General features: G+C 39.4%; 1 protein-coding gene across 1 annotated transcript in view; it reads right to left on the reverse strand.

Moving 5' to 3' along the window:
* SPTLC2 (serine palmitoyltransferase long chain base subunit 2) overlaps positions 1 to 17,743 on the reverse strand; it is a 52,616-nt gene extending 34,873 nt beyond the window's left edge. Inside the window, exons 1-7 of the mRNA XM_026048279.1 lie at positions 17,555 to 17,743; positions 10,342 to 10,496; positions 9,077 to 9,225; positions 8,633 to 8,757; positions 5,106 to 5,199; positions 1,655 to 1,760; positions 653 to 872 (exon numbers count right to left, since the gene is read on the reverse strand). Of these exons, the coding sequence (XP_025904064.1) occupies positions 653 to 872; positions 1,655 to 1,760; positions 5,106 to 5,199; positions 8,633 to 8,757; positions 9,077 to 9,225; positions 10,342 to 10,496; positions 17,555 to 17,680 (975 nt within the window). The 5' untranslated portion in view covers positions 17,681 to 17,743. The remainder of the gene's footprint in view (positions 1 to 652; positions 873 to 1,654; positions 1,761 to 5,105; positions 5,200 to 8,632; positions 8,758 to 9,076; positions 9,226 to 10,341; positions 10,497 to 17,554) is intronic.
* Between the last annotated feature and the right edge of the window lie 916 nt (positions 17,744 to 18,659).

Raw genomic sequence — 18,659 nt, forward strand, 5'->3', positions numbered from 1 at the left:
TGTCACTGTTCATATCTAAAGCACTATGCTCCAGGCAGGCAAATAGTAAAATTTTACCTTAAAATAAGGATCAAAAACCTGATCTAGAGGGCACACTTCAAAATATGAGAAAGGAGACATTTGTAATAACCTATATCCCCTGCAAAGATAAGATTTTAACAAGGGCTGAACTGTCTAGCAGTACCTTCCATTAGAAGGTAGAAAAGGTTGGTACCCAGAAAACAAGAGTGGAAAAAGCAGCCTTCTAGAAAGCAAAGTGTAGATGTCCAATAAAAACCAGCTTCACAAGCTTATGCATCTTCTTACAGAAGAGACTGAAAAAAAATTGTTTTTTTCTTTTTTTGGGGCGGGGGGGGAGGGGGGAAGGCTCATTAAAAGATAAGATGAAAATATCCTCTCTTCCTTGCTCCTAGAAGGTCCCAAAAAGATACGCCACCACCTTACATTGAGCAAATTGAGCTCATCACTGACCATGTGGGATTTTTAAGGAACTTTCCTGGACTAGGCTTTTCTGCATTGCAGACTTTCACTGTACTAAACTGTATGAAACAAATGAACAATCAGGGCAACTCAAGAAAAATAAAATTTTGGAATGCCTAGTGAAGCACTCCACCATGAGCCTGAAAGGGTCATGATATTTCCATCTTTTTACCTTCTTGCCTCCAATGTAGCCTCCAGCAGCTCCAAAGCTTTTGGTGAATGTTCCCATCATGACATCCACATCTTCAGGATTAAGTCCAAAATACTCCACTACACCCCGGCCACTGGGACCCAGGGCACCTATACTATGAGCTTCATCAAGGTACAGGTAGGATTTGTACTTCTTCTTAAGGGCAATCACTTCAGGCAAACGGACTATGGATCCCTCCATACTGTTGGAAAAACAGACATTTTGAGTAGATTTAATTGGATCCTAAAAGAGGCTCTAACAAAGTCAAACTTCTTGGCTTCCTTTCAGTGACTGCAGGCACCTGCAAAGCTTGTTACAAACATCACTTTCTGCAGAGAGCTAAAAAGCAACTCCTCTTTGCACCTCATACTCAGACCTCGATATATACCTGTTTAGTATGTCTGGGACAGTGACATACTGATTAAATACTAACAGCAGCAGCAAATCAAGACCAAGGAATGTGTTCAATGATGATTTTCAACACGAACTAAGGAAATAAAAGACATGAGAAGGGAAATCTGACATTCACTTGCCTATAATTCTTAGTTCCCAAACTCATGATATTCAGTAGTAGTATCCTATTTTGTGTATCACCATCATTTCACTGCCTTTGATAAACTCACACTCACCCTCAGGAAAAAACAAAAAAACATATTTGAACTGCACACTTCCATTCTCATAAATATGACCAAGTGAGCAGAAAAAAAAATGGAAGGAACAGAATTTAAGACTTCAGGTCTGATATAAGTAATAATTCAGACTATTTCTGAGCAGGATGCAGGAAGCATTCTGGTAGAGCAAGGTGCAGCTGCAGTAACAACAGAAAGTCCAGGGTATGACATACCCAGCTTAGTTTAGTTCTTAGATATGTTATCCATGAAACAGCTATGACAATAATCTAATTTGATTTGGCAAAGGAGCCAAAAAGCTAAGCAGCTAGATTGCTCTTGGAGGGTCTTGGAAATATAAAGGAAAAACTTGTACCTGTATATTCCTTCCACCAGGATAAGGATTTTTTTCCAGGGCCTTCGCGTACGAGGTTGCCCATGCACAATAGCATCTCTGAGCAGCTTCTCCAGGCTTTGCATATCTGCAGCAAAAATTACTGTTAGATGGTATCAAAACAGCTTGAACTTTGACATGAGTAAAGACAGAAATATTCAGAAAAGCACAAATTGCTCCAGCATGAAAGTCAAACAATACATAAAATCAATAAATATGGGCTAGCTTCATCCAGGCCCATAAGTGAGACTAAACGAAATTGGTAACCATGTAAACTTTGAGGAGGAATTTGATCACCCCAAATTAAAAGCACTTATGCTTAAGGCATAAACAAGCAAGCAAACAAATAAACAAAAAAACAGAAGGGAGTGGAAGGTGAAGGAAAGGGGAAGACAACTCTTCGATACGAAGCAAGTAAGCAATTTAGGAAACAACAGGATCCTCATAGATAGAAATAAAGACAAAGAAGAGCAAATATGCTCAAAGATAATCAAAGATGAGTAGCAGAAGCACAGAACAAAGGCAGGGAACAAGTGCTTATTTTATATTAAAGTTGAAAAAAACTGAAGCTGTGGAACAGAAAGCGACTAACCAATAAAAGCATAAAGGGCCCAACCTTTGAAAAGGAAGTTTTTAAAGTTCGTGACTACCATCAATGCAAGGGGAGCAGAGATCAGAGTCAAGAAGGAAAAAAAGAAGAGCCAGGGTAGGAATGGGGACAAAGCTCAGCATACCAGAAAGAGGAAGTTGTTAGTAGCAGTGTATTCTGAAGCTTTACTAGCTTTAAGCACGTGACATGCTAGAAGGAAAGAAAGAGTAACCTGAGCAAACACATGCATGGAGTCAGTTCTGAAAAACAGCTCAAGAAATGAGCAGAGATAGAGGTAATGAATTCATAAAAACAAAAATGTTGAGCAAGAGACTGATAAAAACAAATGATTGACAGACAGGAGGAATTCTGCCAGCAAAAGGAACTGAAAAGCAGGTCAGTTAGACTGCCAGAAAACAGTCAAGGCAGAGGAAAAGTCAAACATGGAGGAGTCAGTGGAGTGCCCATCTCCAACATACCTCTCAAGGGAAAAAGGGCAGTTCAGAGCAGAGCACTAGTATAGATTTTTCTGCTCTTGCTCACCATGAAAGAGGAAGACTAACAGCCAGACCTGGCCTTAACAGCACTGATAAAGTGCAGAATGAGGCAGGAATAAACAAACAAATACGGCGCGAGAAATTAAGAGGCTTTTTCATTTTGTTCCATATTTTCTAAAAGTCAGAATGTAAAAGAAGGCACCAACATAACCAGGAAATAGAATGAATTAAAGCAGTACCAAATAAAACAAGAGTAGGACTCCGAATAGGTACATAACTCGAGGATTGTATATCATTTTAATTTGCCAAATTGATAGCCTTCATTTTGTCCTCTTCTGTCTCATTTTTTCTTCTAATCTGACACTCCATCCTATGAGATTTTCACACCACTCTTATCTTACATGACTAGTTTTTAATCCCACTCCTGCAGAATCTCTCATGCATCATTCCAAAACTTCTGAGCTCTTCCCATCATACCCAGAGCTACACGTGCTACCATCACTCCTGCAATGAATTTTAATATGTTGAAACTCTTCAACTGTAGATATCAGGAAGTGGAACAAAAGCATCATCATATAAAGATAGATGAACACATATCAGTCATTTCAGCAGCAGAAAGTGTCTTTAATATTGTCACTATAATAACAGAGGGCAGGCAGGCATTTCAAAACCCCTGAACCCGAAAATCACTTGCAAGTGAATTTGAAGGACTTATCTATCCCTTAAAAGCAAACAAAACAGTGGTTCTGCAATGGAAATCATATGTGCCAAGTATTTCCGAAAATTTATTATGAGAGTTTGTGTGTGTATACATATATATAAACTTTGTATTGCTTGAATATCAGTTAATAAATAGCCAGCTTTCTTCCTCCAAACTGTACTATTTTTCAATTGTACCCTCCATTACAGCACTATAGCTTTTATTAGATCTAGACTGGAGCTTTGATTTTGAGGCTGATGAGCAAGAATTTTGATCTGATTGATGCTGATGCATGTCCTGTATTTTGAGGGACGTGCAACTTCTAGAGAGGGTCCAGTGTAGAGTGACAAAGATGATTCAGGGACTGGAGCATCTCTCGTATAAAGAAAGACTAAGTGAGCTGGGCCTTGTTTAGCCTGGAGAAGAGAAGACAGAGAGAGATCTGATCACTATGTGTAAGTACCTGACGGGAGAATGTAGGGAGAATGGGGCCAAACTCTTCTTGGTGGTGGTCAGTGATAGGACAAGGGGCAATGGGTACAAGTTGAAACACAGGCAGTTCCATCTCCATGTGAGGAAGAACTTTTTCACTGTGAGGGTGACAGAGCTCTGGAACAGGCTGCCCAGGGAGGTTGTGGAGTCTCCTTCTCTGGAGGTCTTCAAACCTGCCTGGATGTCGCCCTGTGCCCCGTGCTCTGGGTATCTGGGAATCACCGTTCGGTGATTCTGTGCCTATTCCACAGCTGCCTTATTTCAGCCACTGAGTCTCCAAGACAAGGAAAGAAAAAGGATTGCAGTCAAAGACTGCTTTCCAAGCTTTGCTGTTGTCACCACAGATTCACCTCAAAGAGACCAAGAGAGTCATTACAACCTCAGAGTAATACTGCAAAAAGAGAACTTAGGAGCAGCTAAAGAATGGAAGCAGTGCCTTTACTAATTAAGGATAACGAGACATCTCTTCCACCAAGGATAAAAAAAGAAACTTTGTATTTTCATCTGAAGATTATTCTAAACACTTCCACTGGAAGAAGCTAAAACCAACAAACTGGCAATTCCAAGTATTTCTTTTCAAAGAACACTAAAAAGGTTAATCAACAAAATTAATCTATGCTGTGTGCTCTGAAGCACCCTCTGTGCTACCCCACAGTAATATTCATACCAACAGCTGACTGGCATGGCTACGGCACCCACATTTATGTTTTTGTTAATATAGGAGCATATCATCATTTGGTCCTAAACTTGGCCCCCAAACTGTGATCCAGACCACTACAGGATTGCATTACTTCTTGGCATGGCTTGTTGCAAGAGTCAAATGGTGCTGAGCTATCCAAGTAATGCAAAATCACATTAGAACACTAGTGTCCCTAAACCACTCTGGGAACTATGTTCCTCTTTCACATGCAGAGATGTAAGACAGCACAGCAGCAGAATAAACTGTTATTAGTTGAGAATGAACACATTAAATGGTCTCCAGTGCAAGGTTTGGTGCTGCATTAACTTCTGGGTAGCAACAATATTCTGATCCTTTCAGTAGCCAGCAACTTACTTCCTTATAAGAAATGGGATTTCCAGCTATTAGAAGATAGACGAGATTGCATCTGATCTATAGCACCTGTGGAAAGGCAAAGTCCCCCATCTGATACTTACTGTTGTGCTTAAAGACTCGAATAGTTGCTCCCGACAGCCTCGCGCCAAGCACTAGCGATGCGTGATTCAGTTCATCACTCAAAATCAGACAGCCCTGAATGAGAAGAGGGAAGAAGAAAGTGAAAAGGTTATGTTTCACCGCCAAGCATACAACACCTTTTAACTCCACATTGTATGTGGAAGCATTCTACAACCATTTCCTGGGAAATAAGAGCCTGGTTTTACCCAGAATTTGCACTACATCTCAAGTAGTTCAAAGGGTGTTACACCAAGGAACCACGCTGCTCATTTCAGAAACTTGGGGGAAAGCACGGACATCCCCAACCAGTGTTCGCTCTTTGGAACTATTAAAGAAGTAGGGATTAAGTGCAACACAGAGCAGCATATTGCTTCTCAAATGCTGTTAGACACTGCTAAATCAAAAGCTGAACATAACTCAAAGTATTGGTATTCTTAAATTTTAAAAAGTAGGAAAGACAGACAAAAACAACCCACAGAAAAAGAAACAACATCCACTGGTCTAGAAGTTTTCCAATAAAAATGGACACTTGGTGGAGAGAATTTAAGGACAAAATAAGCAGTCTATTTTTACCGTCCTATAACAGGATAGACGTTCCATTAGACAAAACAAATGAGTTCAAAACTGAAGGGATAAGTAGAAAATCTAGTATTGTCTGCCTTTAAAGAGAGCAATGGATCAGAGAAAACACTTTTCAAGTGTGCAGCAACTGTTGAAAATTGTATCCAAAACTACGGAGCTGCTGCTACAACGATAACACTTTCGTTGCATTTATCAGTTCTCTCAAACTTATGCTTGAGTGTAACACTAATTGGAGCCAGTATCAAAAGAAATATACATCAGTGAAGATGGGACTTGCTACTTGACACTTACAAGGCAGACACGGAAACTGAAGTTAAAACCATGCTTTACTATGAAGTGTTGCAGGTGAATTGCAAAATTCAGTCCTAAGCACTTAGTTTCCAAAACTAACAATATATGGAAATTCGTTTACGGTTTTCTTATGAAGTGCTTTTACTTCGAGCACTGTTGCTCTTAGTCTCTTGGACTCTGTCAGAAGGAGCACTGTAATGTTGCCATTAGGTAACTATATTAATTGTACCAATGGCACTTGTGTCGAAACAAGCAAGTCTGAGAAGCCAAAAAAATTACGTCTAAAAAGTTACATGAACTTCATGTTTTACATTATCTATGGTCTAAACTCAGCAGATTTGGCAATGATTGTACTGTGCAGCTAGGAACTTGCTGTCAACAGTGGGTCTCTCCAGCTCAAATCTGCCAGGTGCACAAAGACCTGTTTTCAATGATGCTTTAACAGTGCTGAAATACAACTCTCAGTATACACCATTTGCCTGTCTGATAGCAGCAGCAGCTCATGTTGACAAGGCACAGTGAACAGACATTGACTGGATAACGCTGAGGAAGCTTTCGAATGCTTTTTTTTCTGGCAATGCTGACCAGACTATAAGGCACAGTTGGATCCTGGGATAACTAAATCATAGTTATTGTCATTAAAGGAGCATCAAGAAGCAGCAATGTAAGTGCCTACAGATTCTGCAGAGCAATGAGGGGACAGATGGTCAAGCATTATATATATTTATATATACACACACACATATATGTATATATACACGCACATACATACATATACAGGTACATATGTGTGTATGTGAATAGCTTGACTAAATTTAGCTTAAAAAAACCAATGCAATAACTGATGTAAGGATCCAGATTTGGTATAGATATTAAATAACTTCAAGTCATACCACTGACTATTAAAGTAACTCCTCCTGATGAAATGCAATTGCCATTACTAACTACATTTACCAAAACTCCAAAACTGCATGTTCTAAGACACTTTGTACCTAAAACGTACATAGGACAAGCAGACAGATGTAAACAATTGTTAACTGAGAGCTCAAGAGTTTAATCAAGAGGGGAATCACTTATCTAAAGGCTTCACTGAGGATTCCCTTAAGAAAGCTGTATCCTGGGCAGGGCCAGAATTCTAAACTGGGATTTATGTGAGTCCTTCCTTATTTGTAGATACAGAAAGATAAGAAGTGCAGAAAAAAACAATGTTAGGTAGCCAGAAACAACATTTAATTAGTATTTGCAACCGCAAAATTTTTCACTAACAACAGCTCTCATCTTTGCAAAAGGCCTTTTTGGTTAGGGGTATTCACCTAAGTATAATGGTAATTCCAGTATTACAAAACAGAAATGTATCATTTAAAGTGCAAAAAAGTATGCTTATCACTAGCAGTTCAAAGCTGCTGCAGTCCATTGATTGTACACGTAACAAAACTTTTTTCATAAGTTATGTCTATGCAAACATATGTTGCACATCTTTGAATTTACTGTTAAGAAACTCAATGTATGTAAAAACAGATAAAGTACAAATGTAGCAACTAAGTCAGCGAGTGAACGTATCAAAACACTTTTGGGACACCTATGAAAGATACAGTGTAATCCATATATAGAGAAAAAACGGAGTTATTGCACGAGAATGTGCAATTTCTACTGAGCAGGACAGAATACTCAGTGAAAAATCTGGTAACCTAGATTTATGAATTTTAAATCTCACAAAAATAATGAACTATTTTTTTCTGATTAAGAGAGCAAGAGAAAGGTAGGAAGTTAAAGAGAAAAAGTGAATTAGTTAACACAGATGTTGTTCAAAAACATAGCATAATGGAGCTATTTAAGTTCAGAAAGATGATATTGGATGAACTCAGTTCCCCCTAGCATGACTCATAATCATTTATCATTATGGAAAGCATCTGACAAAGTTTATCAGACCAAGCCAACAGAGGCACAAAGCAGAGAGTGGTTTTTTTTTTTTTAAATCTTCAGTGGCACTATCAGAAGCAGAAAGACAGCTACAGAAGCAGCTACTGAACAAGAGAAAGAGAAAAAAATCATTAGGAAGAACAAGGTACCTATTTTATGAAGTAAATATAGGTACCTATTTTATGAATGCAAAGAGGTCTCCTATTTCTTTTTCCAATTACTAAAATACCAGTGTTTTCATGCTACATTGTTTTATGGTGCACACAGTAGAGATTACTACTCTTTACATGTGACCTTCTGTTTTTCTATTAGGAATTTACTCCTCCAAAGGAATGACTTTTCAGATACCCCTTTGTGATAATAAACTCTGTATGTATCAAAAGGCAATGCAGCTTATCTGCACATCCGAGTTGCTTCTTAGTGTCTCTAGAGCATCTAAATACCTTCAGGCAATGAGCCTGTCAATAAGCTCCTATTTCACACAGTAATGAGTGGCCTGAGGAAACAAGTAATAAACTGCTATGCTCTCCCTGAGAAAGGCAGCCAATGGAGGATATTGTGTTCCTAAAAGATTTTGCCTAGGACAGACATGTATATTGTGTGTACACAGCGTCCAGAGTATCTGCAGGGCCTGCCAGCGAAGAAAAGCAAAAACAAACAAGTAGCTTCTTGAAAACCTTTGTTAGAAGTATTTTTATGGTGACTGAAGCCATACCTTGCTAACTAAAGCGGGAATGTTCATGGAGTTGGTCGCAAAGCCCATCCCATACGCCATCGCAGACTCCACGCCTAGGAATCTAGCGACTAGCTTTTCCAGCTCCTCATGTTTGTCCAAGTTGCCTGCATATTAAACAAACAAGAAGTCCAGATTGAGGAGAAAATTCCCTTATTGCTGCATTCTACAAGAAAGTCTCTCAGGAATTAGGCTGTTCTTTGTTTAAAGTCTCACCAAAAACATATCTGAAAACATAAGTGAGTCAAATGCCAGGCTGTATAAACTAAATCCAGCAAGTCAATTCATCTTCACTCAAGAACAACTTCTTGATTGCTTGGACTAAAGTTCAAAAGCTGGAATAAGTAATGTTTTAAATAAGCCAGAGGTCAGGTTACCAACTTTGAAGCATCCCTTCTAGGAACATCTGATCCAACTCCGACTTACCCATCTCCTGCCTCGTGCTGCACACTCCAGCTCCGTACCGGGACAGAACTTCAGCTGCTGCTTCTTGGCAAGCCCCACTATTCTGTGCAAATCCAAGATAGTTGTAGGAACCCATATTAATAACATCCTTTATCACTCTTCCAGTGTACCTATATTAAACAAAATTAAAAATATATATTACATATAAAATTTAAAAACAGTTAAGACAGTAGCAACTGTAAAGCCAACTATACAGAATAACTCTTATTTCGGTTGTCTATAAGATATAAGATAATGCTAAAATGGTAGAAATCAAGACAAGATTTCATTAAGATTTTTTTTTTTTGGTAACGATCTTCATTATCAAACTGAAATAATGAATTAAAGAGATGTTCATCCTCCTGTCATGGTCTCAGACTGAGAACAGAAGCAAGTACCTATAACAGTTCACATCAGAAACAGCATTTGTGATGATTTAACATTGCTATTTGCTGTAATTTAACACTACTTGAAACTTCTCAAACCATTTGTTGTTTCCCTGATGCATGTTTCCCCCTTCCATCCCAGAAACAGACAGTTCTCTTCCCAATAACAAAAGAAGATCTCAGGATCAATTTACTTGGGAGCCCCAAGACCACAGACAGGAAGCAGATCTGGCACTGCTGCGCTAACAATACGTGACAAGGAGATTTAAGGAAGAAGTTTAGCAGGAAGAAAAGAAAAAAAGGCTTTTTTTTTTTTGAATGTGAAAGCCAAGCAGAGACCTGCCTACTTCCACCAAGTACCATGCTGCAAACCCCTTCACATCAAACACTGTGATGCATCAACCTCAATTTTCAACAATCCATGTACTTGAATTTCTATGATTTATTCTGTGGTCTATTTTAATTCTGACTCAAAGCAATCATGCTCAGTTCAGTTTCAGGCAACGTTTACTGCAAGCACTGAGAGTGACTCTAAAGCAGCTCAGAAAGTCACTAGAAGTCATGACTTCCATAGTATCTACCCTAGGCTCTAGTCACCTCATACAGAAGTATGAATGCTGCTATAAGAGTCTGTCCATGAAATATTAACACAGTCAGGAACACTGAAAATAATTAATATTCAAGGATTATATAAAAATAGTTATGGTCAGATACTGTTCAAAACAGCAAAACTCATTTCATGTCTGCAGAAACCTCAACAAACAAGATTGACAGCACCTTTAATGTCACAGCCCTCAATCTGCTCTTAGACACTCTACTCATAGATAGTTGTTGGAAGCCTTTCTTCCAGTATTGACTCACGTGAATGTCCAGTTATAGTCATGGGAAACTCTCTCCATCATGTCCACTTTGGCCCCTGGCACACTGCAAATTGGTCTGTTCCAGCTGTCTCGAATGCGCATGTAGAGGTTCCTGTTGTAGAAATTTTCAAAGTCCTGATACAATGGGACAAAGTCCTGAAACACATCAGAAGCACCCAAAGTAAACCAAAGGTATATTTCCAGTTTGCTGTAATGCCAGGAGAATGAGCTGGGGGGGGGGGGGGGGTGTCAATGTAATTTATACATGAAAAACAAGAAAACACAATTAAAAGAGCTTTTCATTCTCAAGTCCTGAAGCTGATTCCACCTGAAGTGTTTTCAGTCCAATACTACTAGAGTTGAAAGTTCATGCTAGTGCAAAACTGCTCAAGAGTTAAGCCACAGCAAAACTGATCACCAGGAACCTACCACTGTGAAGTCTATCTGCTAAATGTCATTTTCAAGCTTCTTCCAAGTTCCAAATCTACCAGACCCCTAAGATTTCCTCACTAGTAGTGTCAATTCCTGCAGAACAAACGAAAGCCTACCGAAAAATAGGCCGCTTTTTCCTAGTTGCTTTTCAGTTGGACCTTACTGAACAAGAATGAAAAATCATGGCATTAGATCACACATCAAGTTAGAAAATCTCAAAGAAGCCTAAAAAAAATGAGGGAGAACTGAAAGCAGTACAGAAGCTGAACTGGAAGCGACTCGTAATGCAGTGAGGCCTTTTGTCCGAGCAGTGAGCCTTACTTGAGTTCTCTTTCCAGCCCTATTACCAGTTGGATGGCTGAGCTAGTTGGGACATTTTTGGGTAGCTGAGGAGAGTATCCATCCAGAAAATGGGTCATGATCCCATTTATCAAATGCATGAATGTACAGTCTCTGCAAGACATCTGTACTCAGCCTTCAGAGGTAAAGAGGTAGGAATAAGGGAGTGTGCACTTACTTTTTAACCAGAGAACATGCGCCATTTTACTGAATTATACAAAGAATTTGAAAACCAAGGTACTCTGCCAGTTTTATTCTATACTTAAGAAATGCATTTAATATAGCAATTTTAGTATTATCACAGTTTCGTTCTACAGATGACTTCTACATGTTCAGAATCTGAATCATTAAGGTCCATTACAGCACCTCTCTTCTCCACTGTTTATCATTGCCCAGGGCCCACAGGATATCTTTGTGTGAGCATTTCCTGGATTCTAGCTTCACTTCCTACATTTTTCAGGAACACTAAGTGTCTGCCTTGAATGGATAACACAAGAATGTCAAACAAATGATGACAGTAGGAATATCTGAGCACTTGAGCACCGGGGAACATGTTTTTCTGGCCTATTTAAAACGTTCAGAAGTCATGAGACTTCCCTATTACTATTCAATTAGAAGGAAGCTGACATTCAGCAACGATAAGAATGCATAATGCATTTGCTACAGTCGCAAAAAATGTCTTTTTAATGATCTACAAAGGAAAAAAGTAGTATTTATGTCAAAGATAAGGGCCAGCATAACATTTCTTCCTGTTTTTCCACACAGGGATCAAAACATGGAAAGGACATTTGATTTCTGGGGATGGGATAATAAGGAGATTATTTTTCTGAACAAATACTAGGGTATTATTTGTACCACTGAGCCAAAGCTTCCAGCATTTATGCCAGCTTTTAAATACTAATTGAAATAAATGGGCACTGACAAGTTTATGGTACAATGCTCAAGTGCAGGAAGAGGGTTTTTTTTTTTTTGGCCTTTCTATGTTAATGATTTAACAACATTGTCTTTTCAGTTTGGAATAAAGGAACTATCTGGGCCATACCTTAACATCCTCTTACCTGAAGTCGTATAGGAAAAAAACGGAACTCAAACACTGTAACTTCTAAGTAAACATATTTGCACCTAAATCCCCTTCTGATTAGCCTCTGCACAACAAGGTGTCAAAAGGTACAGTGATGTTCTTTTTAACTATTTCATTTGAAGTACAAAGCTAGCCACAGATGTTTTCCAGGGTGTCATAAAAACATCCTTTCTCAGCAAAGGAGGGCAGCAAGAACAAGATTTCTAAGAGCTAAGATGCGCTGAAGGACAGCGTTTTCTTCCCTGTGGTTTTATTTGAATATGCCATGTCCTCTCCAACAAATGGTGCTCTGTCAAGGATGCTCAGCAAACCAGTCAGTAATTCAAGGACCTGCTCCCCTTGACAGCTACTGGTTTGAGCCAGAGCTCCAGCCTTCCTCAGCTTCAGCATCTCACAGTATCCCAAGCAAAAGGTGGTTACAATTGCTGACAAAGGTGTCAGCAATCACTGACAAGGGGGCTACTCTTACCAAGGAGAAAAGCATCTTCATATTGACAGATGTATCTCAGGTTCTCACTCACATATGAGAACACATCTAAAGTGGCAATATGCATAAGAGTACTGGTAGCAGCTGTGTAATAACCCACAACACAGAACCCAAGGAATTATCCACAAGCCTCTCCTACAGGATTTTTAAAGGGGCAGGGCAAGTGAAAGTGAAARAAAAAAAAAAAAAAAAACCACCAACCATGGTACATGAAAAATACCAATGCTTGAGGAATTTGTACTTGATAAGTCTAATTTGAGCATACCGAGATATTTCTAACCATTTATAGCTTTTCTTAATCATTCTTGCAGCTTTGTGGGTGTTATTCAAACACATTAGCTCTGTGATCCTGGAAGTCGACTGAGACTTCAGCCAAGGCTCTTAGCTAGGAGAGGAGCCTGGAAATGAGTCACTGCACCAACTCCAGCAGGTAGGCCTGGCTGCTAAAGCTCCATCTCACCTCTGACTGCTGATCAGATAGAGCCTGTTTGATTTTGAAACACAGGCTGACAAAGCAGGAAGAGGAACAAGCTCAGCTAGTGAGATACAGACCATCACCCCCAACACTGTGATGCCAGTAAGAGATATAACACAAGTATCATAAGAAGCTTTACGAGGCAACAAAGTACATTTAAATTTAAATAGAGTTTTAACTATGAAACAGTCATCATAACAAAAATGGAATCTTATAGGTTAACAGGAATTTGAGAAACATTATGAGTAAGGGAATTTTCTTACTATTTGATGTGGAGCCACAGTGCTGTGTTGCAAATGTCCTGTCTGCACTGCTGGAGGCAACCACTGGTATGTTTACATAGCCTTTAGAGCTTATTATTATTATTCTATCAAATTCTCATCCTGTTTCAGAAGCAACACTGTTTCTAGCCACAACAGACCAAGAATATCAGCCTTAGACAGAACAGTTTCATTTGGGGAAAATTATTCTGGAGTAAATTATTTGCAAAGTACTCAAATTGACCATCCAGGCAAAGGATACCTTGTTTCCAAAAGAAGGAGAAAATGCAATCTGTTCTTTTATCTTCCCTATGAACACAAAGCAAACAAACTTTATATAGCTTAATTCCTGCTTAAAGCCCAGAATACACCCCCCACACCAGTAAGATAGTGCCTGATGCAGAAATCTGAATACCAGGCTTAAGAGCTCCAGACTCTTAGCAGCCTGAAAGGCACTGAAATTTCAGGGAAGAGTGATATAAAGTAAAGAACACAATTCTCCCTTAAAGGAGCTGCACCTTAGTAGCACAGGTGATTTGGGAACCCAAGATTTCATCACATGGCACACCAATGCTGGCAGAGCTAGTGAAGGTCATAATGAGCTTTGTAATCATTAGCTTAGGGCACAATGACATGCAAATGCAGTAATTATGGCGCTTGTAGAGCCACGTTTTTATAGCATTGCACCTAAGCTAACAAACGGTGCCATGAGCACCAGCAGTGCTTATCTGCAATTCATATAATACCTTCCCTGATAATATAAAACTGACTCTGAATGAAAAACAAGGATACAATTGCAACAAATATCAAGCTTCTATAAGGAAGAAGAAAGACTAGTTCAGTGAACTAATCGTTCGATGCTGTGTGAGTCAGGAAAGAATGGAGCAATGACTGCGGGTGCTCCCTGCACCAGCCCAGAGCTTCCCCAGCGCCCGGGAAGCTCAGCACGAGCCACTTGGCTCATTTCTAAGTATAAACTGATCCTGAAGTAACCGAAAATTCTTAATCTTGACACTTATTCATGTGTAAAAGAGACTGATAAGGTTTCAAAGGGAGTGTGCTACATAACACTGGTTTCCAGGAAAGGTCCAATTAGAAATATTTTAAATGAAGCTAAAAACTGTCAAAAGACTTCCTGGAAAACACTATTAGCACACAGTGTCCCTCTTCATCCTTTTGTGTCCTGCTGGTGGCAAATGCTGAATTTATCTAGAAACGCAAATCGCAGTGCACTGCTCTGTAGTAACTTGCAAGGACTTTACCTGCTGTCAGAAACTGCTCAGTATAACCTTCTTGCAAAGTGGGCTCTTTAAATGAGTTTGGCCACTTTCATTTTCTAGTTCTGCTGCACAGACTAAGACCATGCTGTTAAGTGGCAAATCATTTAAAGAAGGGATGTTCTACTAGGCAACTGTCTTCTAAAACACACAAACACAGGGTTGTTTTTTTTTTTTTTTTTTTTTTTTTTTTTTTTTTTTTTTTTTTTTAAATCAGTCCTGCAATCTGGGCCTTAAGTTGAGACTGTGCTTTTGACTGCAATTCCCTTCAGAAACACACCACATAAAATCCACATATTTCACTTCCATGACTCAGGCACAAGTTCAGTCAGCCTTTATGAAATACTCGTACTATATAATTTAGGTAGGAATTTTTTTTTCCTTCTCACAAGGCACGTTTTGGTATATTAATCATATACAGCTACTCCTAATGTCTCCACTTTGCGCTTTCCTCCTCAGGAATTCATGAATCACTTCAGAAAACTAAAGCTACCCTTTTTGCTTGGTATTTGAGAAAATCATAATTATCTAGCTAGCTGTGGAGACTTGGAAGAATAAAAATGTCACACGGGGGTCACAATCTGCCAGTGACTACCCTAGGGCACTGCAGGCCTCCTCTGATTTGCAGGCATTAATAAAACAAGTGTGATCTTGGCCTTTTCTACAAACTAGTATCAATAATCCCCTCCCTAAAAGATCACTGGGCAGAGCCTGTATGACTAAAATGTGAGCATAAGTACTGTATGTTCAAGACATCATGTGACCACTTTTCTGTTCTTCCTATATGGAAACAGCCAGTCTAAGCCTCAGAAACATGATTTAACATTAGCCTGGGATTTCATCAACACCAACACTTTTCTAAATAGGATTTCCAGTTCTTCATGTTCTTGCCATATATTCACCAAAATCCTTCTGATAAAAAGCACTTCTTCCTAGATCCAACCACAAAGGCCCTACATACAAACTAAAAACAGAATACAGGCACCTCTTTCCTCCAAGCCATGACCAATACATGTAGACTTAAAGGATTTCAATTCATCTGCAAGTAGAGCCAGGAGGTATATTTGTTAAACAACTGTCTTTCAGTGAAAGATGCAATATTAAAATCAGTTTAAAATTTGAAGCTAGCCTTTTTAGAACTAGGATTGCCAATAACTAAACCACTTCTGTGCTCCAGTCTGCAGTGTGACAATATATGGAGTCTAATTTCAAGACTGTTGTTTCCAAACTGGACCTATTGCCTGAGGTCTTTCTTTTGCTCACCTTCATGTAAGAGCCACTGTTGCTTTTAAGGAGAGGAGGGAGAGAAAAAAAAAAGTACAGCAGCATCGGTTCAGAGCAATTTGCTGAATTGCTCCAATGTTTCAGTTACCCATTTTTAAACCTTCACTTCATGTACCAAGGCACGGGCCAGTATTCCACCCTTTATTCTAATCTTTAGTCTTGGGAGGTTTCTGCAGCCCTTTCAGTTTTCTGATTCTTTACTATCTCAATTTCTATTTTATATATAGAAAAATATAAGGGGGCTGTATCCTCAGAAGACAAACTAGAACAGCTGAACTGAGATTAATGAACACAGCAAGCAACAATTTAAGTTTTAGCTAGAAATCCTTATTTAAATGTTTTAACTTTTAAGAGGGGTCCATTATTTTACTTTGTGATTCCAAAAGCCAGTTTGAATAGTGTAAATTGAACTTCCTGTAGTTCTAACAAATATAAAATACCTGTTCTTCACTAAATTCCTATGAGAAATATGTACTTGCATGAAGAAGCTACACTGAAACAATTTTAGCTATAAGTCTGCTGCATTATAGCTCATCTACCATAACTTGACATACACTTTAACCCAAGGCTACCTCCAGAAGCTGTTGTTCTGTCTTCCCTCCAGCCCTTCCCACCCTTGGTTATTTGTTTGCATTCTTGAGCTGCCAACCCCCCCTCACACTCCTGCTATTGCTTGTGTAGCTCTGTGCAGAAACCAGCAACTAAAAAACAACCTATCTTAAATTTTACAAGCCAGATCAGTTTCCCAGAGTTGCTGGGAAAAACAGAACTCAATCAGAAAAATCAAGCCATTTCATTCCACTTTTGGAGCAGAGCTCACTGCATTTGCACTGTACTAAGAGGACTCACAGTAAGAATTAATAGAGAACAGTTACTGTGCTGCAAGTTTAGATGGTAGCTTTCTTCACAGTAGGTCCTGTAGGAAATAAAAACCTCTAAAAGTTGATTAGGACAATTTAAAACTAAGATAATCTATTCCAGAAGAGTTCCTGGAACACACAGGACTCTTCACCTTACTCTTAATTATTCTTAATTACTACCAATGGATCTGGAGTGAGCATGTCCAATTACTCACTGGCTAACCTGCTAATGTCTTGAATGCTCTATGAGTTTAAAACATCCAGCTAGATGCTTTGGCTCTCATTTACACACTTTTCTTTGCAACTGCATGGGGTAGAGACTTACTAACACGCTTCCAATTCAGAACAGCCAGAGCTACCTGAGCAGCATCAGATTGCCTCCCACTGCTGTCAACTCAAACCACATCCTTCAACCAGCATTTCTTCTGCTAATGAGGCTGGCTGAGGCACTCTCCCTCTTCCAAACCCTCCTTTAATCAACTGAGGCATCTCTCAGTATGTGGATATAACCATTGATGCAATCCTGTAGTGAACCAGATCTGGAAACCCAAACCCAAATGGTTTGTTTAACCATACAGTGGTACTAATATAACTAATAGGGAAATCCAAGTGCATGGAAAACTGTTTAAACAAAGTTTAATCAACGCACTGCAAAGATATATCCAAATTATGGTTTCGGTATCATTTCCTACTGATCACTGACAGTTTCCAGTGGTTACCTTCTGCTCCTCTCTTTCTGTTGCATTTTGACACTTCTCAATCTTCCACTGCCGCAGGAAATCTCGCAGGTATCCGAAGAGAGTGAGAACACCATAGCCTACGTAGGTGAGCACGGCAACCAGCATCGGCGTTTCCTCAAAGGCTTCATTGAAAGGCTTTTTGTATAATCCTCCATTCTGCACAATATGATGAATCTAAAGCAAAAGTTTAAACAGAGACAGTCATGAGATTTTCATTCAAGAAATATGGGATGGACATTTCATAATAGTCTCTGGCCCACTGTGTCCTATTACAAACTTTAAATTCCCCTGCCAAGCTTAAAATACTTCTGGCTAGATTCAAGGTTTAGTGACAAACACCATCCAGGCTCCGTACACAAGGATGCTGCCAGAGGGCTCCTCCTCAGCTTTCAGAGATGAATACAATGAAAGTCACAGCTATCAGTTCATTGCAGCTTAATCCAACATTTCATTCAAGTTCCTTAGCTAGTTAAGCTATATAAATATCATTGCTTAGGTCCAGACCACCTAAAATGAATAAATTGCATTCTTCAACAAGAACCAGGAGGGCAGATATCACAAAATAGAGAAGCTTCCCAGGCTTAAGTCAGAAACATAAGAAAAGGACTAAGAAATAATAAATGATGCCTTATCAGTGAAATGAGAAAGTGGGAAACATCAAAATCTACTCAGACTTGCTAGCATGTATTACTGTAGATAAAACAAGTATAACTGACAGGTCCCCACAGCTTCAGCCTAAAGATGCTGCCATAAATACTGCACTCACACGAGGTGGACGTGACGCCCCAGACAAAACCACTATTGTTTACAGGCAGCCTGCCCACTGCCTACACGCCGGCACGCAGAACAAGCAGGCCTTTCTGCACCAAATCCCTTCGGATCAGGATCATCTCCTGAAGACCAGCACTTGCCTGGTGGTATATCACAAATGCACACCCTCCTCAAGCGGATTCCTGTGAGGTTGGTGACTAGTACTGAAACACTTGTGCAGCTACAGGGCAAGGGCTCATGCAACATGATTTTGGGGAGGGGAAACGCCAGTTTAGACTACTTTATTCAAGGACACTAAGCCAGATCCAGATCT

This window comes from Nothoprocta perdicaria, unplaced genomic scaffold (assembly GCF_003342845.1).
Source record: "Nothoprocta perdicaria isolate Ctin4 unplaced genomic scaffold, notPer1 scaffold_53, whole genome shotgun sequence".
NCBI lineage: Eukaryota > Metazoa > Chordata > Aves > Tinamiformes > Tinamidae > Nothoprocta > Nothoprocta perdicaria.